This window comes from Myxocyprinus asiaticus, chromosome 1 (assembly GCF_019703515.2).
Source record: "Myxocyprinus asiaticus isolate MX2 ecotype Aquarium Trade chromosome 1, UBuf_Myxa_2, whole genome shotgun sequence".
In the NCBI taxonomy this organism is placed as follows: domain Eukaryota; kingdom Metazoa; phylum Chordata; class Actinopteri; order Cypriniformes; family Catostomidae; genus Myxocyprinus; species Myxocyprinus asiaticus.
Window position 1 is genome coordinate 52,726,453 of NC_059344.1, and position 10,272 is coordinate 52,736,724.

At 35.7% G+C, this 10,272-nt stretch overlaps 1 protein-coding gene across 1 annotated transcript; it reads left to right on the top strand.

Annotated features, from left to right (window-relative positions):
* The first annotated feature begins 3,866 nt into the window (after window positions 1-3,866).
* Window positions 3,867-9,765, top strand: rwdd (RWD domain containing 4). Its single transcript, XM_051698409.1, has 7 exons — window positions 3,867-4,069; window positions 4,828-4,908; window positions 6,806-6,915; window positions 7,176-7,326; window positions 7,552-7,663; window positions 7,784-8,034; window positions 8,693-9,765. The coding sequence occupies exons 1-6, from the start codon at window positions 4,046-4,048 to the stop codon at window positions 7,912-7,914; spliced, it is 609 nt and encodes a 202-aa protein (XP_051554369.1). The 5' UTR covers window positions 3,867-4,045; the 3' UTR covers window positions 7,915-8,034; window positions 8,693-9,765.
* The last annotated feature ends 507 nt before the right edge of the window (window positions 9,766-10,272 follow it).

Below are 10,272 nucleotides of genomic sequence, written 5' to 3' on the forward strand. Positions count from 1 at the left end.
TTTAATCAAGTAATATAAAGGATTGTGTAGAGCCCAACCAGTCATGTAATTCAAACTGTGCTTTAAACTGTGGGAGTTTAAGCTTTAGCCAGCAGTCTTGTGCCAAACAAATCACTCAATGCTGTAATATACAACTCTGGAAAAAATGTAAGAGACCACTGCAAATGTATCAGTTTCTATGAATTTACTATTTATAGGTATGTGTTTGAGCAAAATTACAATTTTTGTTTTATTCTATAAACTACTGACAACATTCCAAATCAAAATATATTGTCATTTAGAGCATTTATTTTCAGAAAATGACAGAAACATGTTAAAAGTGTAAGATGTACAGTAAGTAGCGAAATATGATCATATTTGTCCACTATTTCATGCTACAAATATTATACTAACCAACAGTAATTTCCAAGGATGCAAATACTCATTTTTTTGGCCTAATTTGTCATTTTTAATATGTAATATGTACTCATAATTTTACTCGCAATTGTGAATGTGAAAGACAACATTAACGGAGCAGTTTTCTGCATATCAAGCATAAGACAAAAATAAAATGGGTGCATATTGTGAATGAATGTGGTGTCTGTCCAGCTTTTGAAGTAGCCCTTTAAAAAATGATTAATAAACTCAACGTTATCACTTATCACACTCAGATTTGAACTATAACATCGTAAGGCTTGTGGCTGTAATTTCATTTCATTTTTAGGTTGTGGCAAGGACAGTGTCATATATATACACGGTCTATGTACAATACATTTGAGCTTGAACTTTTTTCTTTAAAACTTAATTCTGAATTTTCTGAAACAACAACAATTTATTGTGAGTAGGGCTGTCCAGCTTGAAAAAAATAAAAAACAACTAGTATAAAGATGAATTAAATGTGCAGACTTCTAAGGCCATAAGGCAGTGTTGTGTTATATGGACAACCAATGATCTAGGCTGTAATATTTAAATAACAATTAAACAAATATCTAAATTGTTTCTCTATAACAATGCATATTTTACATTTCTTGTCATGTCGTATATTTCAGGTGACACTGTTTATTTCAGGTTGATCAGATAAATTGCTTGCATAAATCTAGTTTGTGGCAAATATGTGAAGTGTGGACAGTCTATGTTATGTAGATAATAATTATTAGTTGAATTCTTGTAAACTTCAAAATAACCATGCATTTTTTCAAACCAAAAAGTATTTAGGGCCTTTATCATGTTTAGAGCATTATATAACAATATATAGTAGGCCTATCATTCAGGGCTGAAGCACCACCAGATCATCACAGATTCTCCATCAAATTTCATTATGGGTGTCTGTTGGAAACACTGTGACTTGTAGGCCTCTCCAGGTCTCCGTATAACCATTAGACGACCAGGTGGAGAATCGGTGATGATCTGGGGTTGCTTCAGCAAGGCTGGAATATGGCAGATTCTTCTTTGTGAAGGATGCATGAATCAAGCCACGTACAAGGTTATCCTGGAAGAAAATTTGCTTCCTTCTGCTCTGACAATGTTCCCCAACTCTGAGAATTGGTTTTTCCAGCAGAACAATGCTCCATGCCACACAGCCAGGTCAATCAAGGTGTGGATGGAGGACCACCAGATCAAGACCCTGTCATGGCCAGCCCAGTCGTCAGACTTGAACCCCATTGAAAACCTCTGGAATGTGACCAAGAGGAAGATAGATGGCCACAAGCCATCAAACAAAGCCGAGCTGCTTAAATATTTGTGCCAGGAGTGGCATAAAGTCACCTAACAGTAGTGTGAAAGACTGATAGAGAGCATGCCAAGATGCATTAAAGCAGTGATTAAAAATCAGGGTTAATCCACCAAATATTGATTTCTGAACTCTTCCCAAGTTAAAACACTAGTATTGTGTTGTTTAAAATGAATATGAACTTGTTTTCTTTGCATTATTCGTGGTCAGAAAACACGGCATCTTTTTTGTTATTTTGACCAATTGTAATTTTCTGCAAATAAATGCTCTAAATGACAATATTTTTATTTGGAATTTGGGAGAAATGTTGCCAGTAGTTTATAGAATAAAACAAAAATGTTCATTTTACTCAAACACATACCTAGAAATAGTAAATCCAGACAAACTGATAATTTTGCAGTGGTCTCTTAATTTTTTCCAGGGCTGTATACTGTTGACTTCACTGTGCCATTTGCTCTGCCACATAAGCTTTGGAAGTGGAAAAACAAGCTGTTAAACTGAATCAAACCATCCTAATACTTAAAAGTTAATGCATATTGCAGAATGTTCACAAAGGGTGATGTGCCATGGAATAAGAATTGACTTTACTGCATGCACACCACAAAATCTCTTCGGATTTGTGGAAAAAATAGCAATGGTGGTGTATTTTAAATGCTTAAATTTGTAAATCACATGTGATATATGCAAGAACATGTGAGTGTGTGTGTTCTGTTTACACAGTTTGGTGAAAAATCTGCAGCTGTCTCAGCAGAAAAGAAGTACCTTTCTGATCTCACAAAGAGAAATGTTCAAAGAGGCCATTTCTCATAACCAACAATATAGAGAATTGACCATTACTGAAAACAGAACACTGCACTCATATGAGTGAGAACTCAAGAGCAATATCCCATTTCTTCAGGTCATGTCACTGTACACAAGAAGCCGTAGCCCTGTGAGGGAGTGATAAATATTGTGTTTGTGGACAGATGATAAATTATTTATTCTTGACCCTGAGTTGTCTTTCATAAACTTAGTTTGGGATGGCTTGTTTAACGGCAGAGCTTGTAGAGTTCTGGGGAAACAGATTTCAAATTAGAACAGTAAATCTTTGCCAGAAGTAATTTGGCTACTAGGCTGTCAGATGTTAGCAAGGGTATAATCTTCATCCCCCAACTCTCTGGTGCACCTTAACTTGGTCTTAAAATGCAGGCAGGTTTATGCAATGATCAGAGAGAGAGAGAGAGCTTTAAACTTGAATCTTGATTCAATGAGGAAGTGTTGTTGACCTTTAACCCACAGCAGTTCCACATCTAAATGAGTGAAAATAATCAACACTGATGTTACTGTTAAGGTCCTTGCACAGAACATCCAAATGAGCTTTGACAATGTTTCATGATTACTATTTAAATGTGAACTATCATGTAAGAGGTATAAAATGATTTTGTTGTTATGATCACATTTAATGAGTAGTGAAGCCCCATCAATTAGAATGCATATGTGAATTAATAAGCTTTAAATAATGCAAACTAAATAAAAAAATACAAACAACTTCCTGAACTTTAGAAGTAGATAGTAGATTACTTCAGTGTTTTCATTGGATTTCACAAATGTTATAAGTAATGGAGATATGCAGTAGAGAAACATAGTTAGAGGTAGTTAGAGTGGAAAATTGTGATATGAAAAAGCGCAACCAGAAGACAGAAACACTATATATATATATATATATATATATATATTTGACACTATATTGTCAAAAGGTTTAGATTGCCAGTGCGTCAATAACCATCAAATATAAAATTATTATTTTTTTTAATTTTATTAAATAACCATTTTATATATATATATATATATATATATATATATATATATATATATATATATATATATATATGGTTATTTAATTTAAAAAACATTATGTTATATTTAACAATGCCAGTGAGATGCATATTGCTCAGTTTTATTTATTTATTTATTCATTTATTTTATTTTATTGTTTGTTTGTTTGTTAAGCAGACCCATTTACTGTCCTCCACATTCGTACTATAACTTTTTCTTGCTGCGATTATCAATGCCGTACAAAGACAGTCTTTTGCCGGCATCTAGGGGCGTTACATCTTCAGTGCATTTCTGTACTCCAGCCCTGTAGGGGGCTGTAATATCACTGTATGAGTGTAGTGACTTTATCAGATCAGAGTGTGGTGAGTGGAGGCTGTTCGAGCACAAACTAAGTACCAGCTGGGATCTTTACAGCATGTTGATCTTCATAAGGGTTTAAAATAGTTTATTTCGGTTGCAGTGAGCTGCTAGGGTAGCTTTTTATGACCGGTTTAAAGTTTTGGACGGACGGGAGGTGAAAATATGACGGCCAATGAAGACCAGGAGGTAAGACTGGCACAGCTAAAGCTAACGCATATACTAACATAAGTTGATGTGCCAGATACTAGAAAATGCTCATTCAGAACAGTCCATTAGAATAACGAATCCTATCTTTGACAACTGAATCACTGGTTTAATGAAAATCATGCTGTCACCCTTGGTTGTGAAATATGTGGCAAGACTGACTGAAATCTAAAACTGTACTAGTTGTTTTATAAGATTAGTTCACCCCAAAATTAGAATTCTGTCATTATTTACTCAGCTTCATGTCGTTCCAAAAGCGTATGACTATCTATGTCTTCTACGGAACACAAAGGAATGTTGAAGAATGTTGCACTTTCAATACAATGACAGCGGATAATGATTCCTCTTTCAAGCTTCAAAAAGGACGCAAAAGTATCATAACAGTAGTCCATGCGACTCGTGCATATGTCAAGTTTTCTGAAGGCATACGATTGGTTTTGGTGAGAACCAACCCGTCTGATGCACATTCACAAGAAACGATGGTTCACAGTAGCTTGCATGTGCACGTGAAAACTTGTATTTCAACACAGCGTGGAAAAAAACTTATAAAAAATGCACTGTGACTGCACCATAGTATAGTGATGATGGTACCAAATTATTGCCATATTCATATACCATAATATTAACATGGTACCCCAAGGTACTTCAAAGAATACAATAGTTCATAGACATTACCATGATGTATTTAAGATACAAACATGGTAATTTTTTGTCGGTGGTAACATATTTTTTCTCTGCAGATGGAGTTGGAGGCTCTGCGGTCTATCTATGAAGGAGACGACTGCTTTAAGGAGCTCAGCCCAGTGTCCTTTCAGTTCAGAGTAAGAACTGCATCTCTGCTCATGCCTTTCTCAAATACTTTATATACACACACACACACATACAGTGCATTCAGAAAGTATTCAGACCCCTTTATTTTTTCACATTTTGTTATGTTGCAGCCTTCTGCTAAAATGTTTATTTTATTTTTCACATCAATCTACACTCCATACCCAATAATGACAAAGCAAAAAACAGATTTTTGATAACTTTTCAAAAAAAGAAAAAACTGAAATATCACATTGACATAAGTATTCAGACCCTTTGCTATGACACTTGAAATTTAACTCAGGTGCATCCCATTTCTCTGGATCATCTTTGAGATGTTTCTACACTTTGATTGGAGTCCACCTGTGGCAAATTCAATTGATTGGACATGATTTGGAAAGGCACACACCTGTCTACATAAGGTCTCACAGCTGAAAATGCATATCAGAGCAAAAACCAAGCCATGAGGTCAAAGGAACTGACTTCAGAGCTCAGAGACAGGATTGTGTCAAGGCACAGATCTGGGGAAGGCTACAAAAACATTTAGGCTGAATTGAAGTTCCCAAGAGCACAGTGGCCTCCATAATTCTTAAATGGAAGAAGTTTGGAACAACCAGGACTCTTCCTAGAGCTGGCCGCCCGGCCAAACTGAGCAATCGGGGGAGAAGGGCCTTGGTAAGAGAGGTGACCAAGAACACGATGGTCAATCTGGTTGAGCTCCAGAGATCATGTGTGGAGATGGGAGAAACTTACAGAAGAACAACCATCACTACAACACTCCACCGATCTGGGCTTTATGGCAGAGTGGCTAGACAGAAGCCTCTCCTCAGTGCAAGACACATGAAAGCCCTCTTTGAATTTGCAAAAAAAAATACCTAAAGGTCTCTCAGACTGTGAGAAACATGATTTCATTAGACCAGCATCACCAATCCTCCACCTGTTCGTCTAATGGTTAGACGGAGACCTGGAGAGGCCTTCAAGCCACAGTTTCTCGCACCCACTTGAAATTTGGTGGAGAATCCGTGATGATCTGGGAGTGCTTCAGCGAGGCTGGAATTGGGCTGATTTGTCTTTGTGAAGGATGCTTGAATCAGCCACGTACAAGGTTATCCTGGAAGAAAATTTGCTTCCTTCTGCTCTGACAATGTTCCCCAACTCTGAGAATTGGTTTTTCCAGCAGAACAATGCTCCATGCCACACAGCCAGGTCAATCAAGGTGTGGATGGAGGACCACCGGATCAAGACCCTGTCATGGCCAGCCCAATCTCTAGACTTGAACCCTAATGAAAACCTCTGGAATGTGACCAAGAGGAAGATGGATGGCCACAAGCCATCAAACAAAGCCGAGCTGCTTGAATTTTTGCGCCAGGAGTGGCATAAAGTCACCTAACAGTAGTGTGAAAGACTGGTAGAGAGCATGCCAAGATGCATTAAAGCAGTGATTAAAAATCAGGGTTATTCCACCAAATATTGATTTCTGAACTCTTCCCAAGTTAAAACACTAGTATTGTGTTGTTTAAAAATGAATATGAACTTGTTTTCTTTGCATTATTCGTGGTCAGAAAACACGGCATCTTTTTTTTTTTTTTATTATGACCAATTGTAATTTTCTGCAAATAAATGCTCTAAATGACAATATTTTTGTTTGGAATTTGGGAGAAATGTTGCCAGTGCTTTATAGAACAAAACAAAAAAGCTTTTCTCAAACACATACCTATAAATAGTAAATCCAGAGAAACTGATTTTGCAGTGGTCTCTTAATTTTTTCCAGAGCTGTACATTGATTATATACTGTATATACATTGGTACATGGTGCTCCAATATACAGTACTTTAAAGAATTCCATGGTGTTAAAATGGTACTTTTTTGTTAGTGTCTGTGTGATTAGCCTTTTCCTGTTGTTGTATCCAGATAGGTGACCTGGATGATTCCAAATCATTCCTGCTAGAGGTGTCATGGCCAGAGACCTATCCCGAATCTGCTCCGCAAATATCATTAGATGCCTTTTTCAACAACAAAATGTAAGTTGTTCACGCTGTTGTTGTTTTAGCCTTTAATTAACGGTTAGCTATTCTGGGCTGAAGTATTCTGACCTAAATTCATAGATTATAGGTTGACCTAGATGTGTCTGATAGTATGTGCCTGCCACATTTTTGTCAAGGTTAGCACTGTAAACAATGCATGTTTACATTTTTAATCTTGAATTGGACTGATATTGAATGTTATAATATAAGTAGTTTTTGAGTTGCATCAGTGATTAAATCAAACACCTACTTTTTAGATCACTGGACACAAAGCAGTACATTCTTTCGAAAATGGGTGAACAGGTAGATGCCAACCTTGGCACGGCCATGATGTACACACTCTTTGAGTGGGCCAAAGAGAACCAGGAAACACTCATGGAAAACCACCAACCTATGACATCTGCTGTGGTTTGTATCCTTACTATTTAACATTTAAAGTGTTGAGCTCTCTGAATGGATTGAGCATTCTTTGGAGTAGTCTGATGCATTTTAACTCTAATAATACAGCAAAAATTCACAATAACATGTGAAAGTCTCTGGTATGGGAACTGCTTCACTGCATTCATATTGTTTAGAATTGCTTTGTCATGGCTACTATAACTAAATGCAACAGCTCTGTCTACTTTCTCTCAGACCCTGGTATCCAACAGTGATATCATGAATAATTCCACCTCTGTCAGTAAGAAGAAAGAGAAGAAAGAACAACTCACCAAAGCACAGAAGCGGAAACTGATTGGAAGAACAGGTAAGCTTCTTTGGCCAAAAAAATAAATAAAAAGCTTTGGAGCCATGGATGATTGTGCTTTCTTACTGCTAGATATTTTTAAATGCACATTGATATGAGATTGCTCTTTGCAATGAACAGATAATAAGGGAGAACTACCAAGAGGATGGAACTGGGTAGATGTTATTAAGGTAAGGCAAAATAGTAAGCTTATCTGCAAAAGTCATTTGAGTCTTAAAATAAGAGTGCACATAATTCTTAAAAGTTTCTGAGAAAGTTAAAATTGTAGTTATATAATGTCTGTTGATTGGTAACTCTCTGGGATATCTTGTTTCTCTTTTACATGGGGATCTTGTCCATATGTTGCAACATTTCTGCCCATTAAATAGCATGTAAGTAGTTTGTTTTTGTTTTTAAATATACAGTGGCCCCCAAAGTATTTGAACACCTATGCTAGGGCTGCACGATTATGCCAAAAATCGTAATTGCCAATTCATTCTAAATAAATAGAATTTACATTTAAATACTTAATTTGTGTGTGGCAATTGCATGCCATGTACTTAATGTAAGCTACATCAAGACCCTAAATCAAATTGGCCTTCTTAGCAGCATAAAAAACCCCTCATAAAATTAAATAAATAAATTATACATTGAAAGCAAGCAAAAGCACATTGTAAATAAATAATTGTGATGCAACAGGAGTGTAAATGTAATGGCGTAATTGACACTTTTTACGTTTAGTTAATTGTGGCAGCTGAAAATGTAATCTCAATTTTTTGGTCAATTAATTAGGCAGCCCTAACCTAAGCCACACTTAAAACTGTATGAATATACTTGCATTAGAATGCTATGACTTTCATTAATATTAAGTGTGACTTAAGTGTTGTAATATTTTTTGGTGCCACTGTTTTAAATGAAATAGTAATGTATCGCATGAATGACATGATACAAATCTTAATAGCTTTTATACAGCCATTGCACAACAATGTTGCAGTGAAATGCTACAATTTCCTTCAAATTGATTTTTGATGTATCTTGTCTTTTAAACAGCTGAGCAAGACAGGAGGAAAAGAGGAAGATTAGAGAGATGCTTATGAAAGAAAGATGGATTTAAGTAGTGCTGAATGTATGGATGAAATGTGTCTCTGTGCACTTGTTTTTAATGGAAGCGAAAATGAATTCTCTCTGGTCATAATTTAAATTAATCAAAAGCTGCTGCTCTGTCTGTGCCACAGAGCCAATTTGATATTGAATGCAAGGAACAACTCAGCAGTCACGAAGACACGTGTCCTCTGAGCCACCACAGTGGTGGGTGTTACATTAGCTAAGCAACACCTTAAAATCATGAGAGCGGACGAATGCACAAACTGATGAGACAACTAACACAAAAGTGGAAAGCAGAAAAAATGCTTGTAATTTTGCCACCAGTAGAACAGTTGGGTGTTATTAAATAAATATAACATCAGTATGATGCTTCATAAAGTGATATTTTCTTTCTTTTTTTTTTTTTTAAGGAATTAAAAAAAAAGAAAATGCCCATGTGAGTGTATTGGTACTTCAAAGCTGTGTATGTGATATTAAATGTGCACTCTGTAATTTATTTTATGTTTCGCTGGTCAGCATGACCAAGTTGGTTAGTGTCTTGGATTTTATACCAACACCTATTGGTGTAAATGCAGCGTCATGCAAAAGTTTTCAGTTGCCATTGTAGAAATGCTCTATTCACTGGTGAATTTGTCTCCCATGATAAATGTTCACAAGCAAAAGTGTCTGATAGGAGATAAATTGAGAAGTATTTGGCAAGTCACATGATCTTAATATGTCAGCTCCCATTAGGTGACCTGCTCCATGTAGAATAAAACAGCATTTTTTTAGGCCACTGACATGTGTGGAGTGATATGAATCGCATGTTGAGTGCACATGATTTCATCTTATTCAAGGGTACAATAATAAAAAAAAAAAATTATGTGTTGAACTTTTTTTAGTGAGAAAAACATTGAGTGCACCTTTAAGTTTACCTTTGCTGCAAACACAATTTCTTCATTTTTTCACGTTACATGCTAAAGATATTTTATGGGGGTATGTGGGCTTTTTTGAGAAATAAAGTGTTTCAAAGTACAGTCCTTTGCTTTGTGATTAAAGCCAATGTTGTTTAATGTTTTCATCAATATGGAAATTACTCTGTAGAGTATAATTGTCTCTTATTTCCTGTTTTTTTTTTTTTAATTTTTTTTTTATATATATATATATATATATAAAGACCTTAAGGAATAAAACTTTGGCATTTTTTTTAACATCAAGATTTTAGGTTACAATTTATAAATGTATAAATTAACATATGAATCTACATATAAAACTAGAATTAAAATCTACAATTAAAGGAATAGTTCACCAAAAAATGAAAATTATCATTTACTCACCCTCATGCCATCGCAGATGTGCATGAATTTTATTCGTCAGCAGAACACAAAGATTTTTAGAAAAATATCTCAGCTCTGTAGGTCCATACAATGCAAAGGAATGGTGGCCTGAACTTTGAAGCTCCAAAAAGCGCATAAATGTAGCATAAAGACCCCAGCACACTTACAGAGAAGTTTGAAACAGCTGAGCAACGACATACTGTTTGCGAA

Coding starts and splice junctions, on each gene's coding strand:
- rwdd (XM_051698409.1), top strand. CDS start 4,046: ATGACGGCCAATGAAGACCAGGAG. Junction 4,070..4,827: donor CGGCCAATGAAGACCAGGAG/GTAAGACTGGCA, acceptor TTTTCTCTGCAG/ATGGAGTTGGAGGCTCTGCG. Junction 6,916..7,175: donor GCCTTTTTCAACAACAAAAT/GTAAGTTGTTCA, acceptor CCTACTTTTTAG/ATCACTGGACACAAAGCAGT.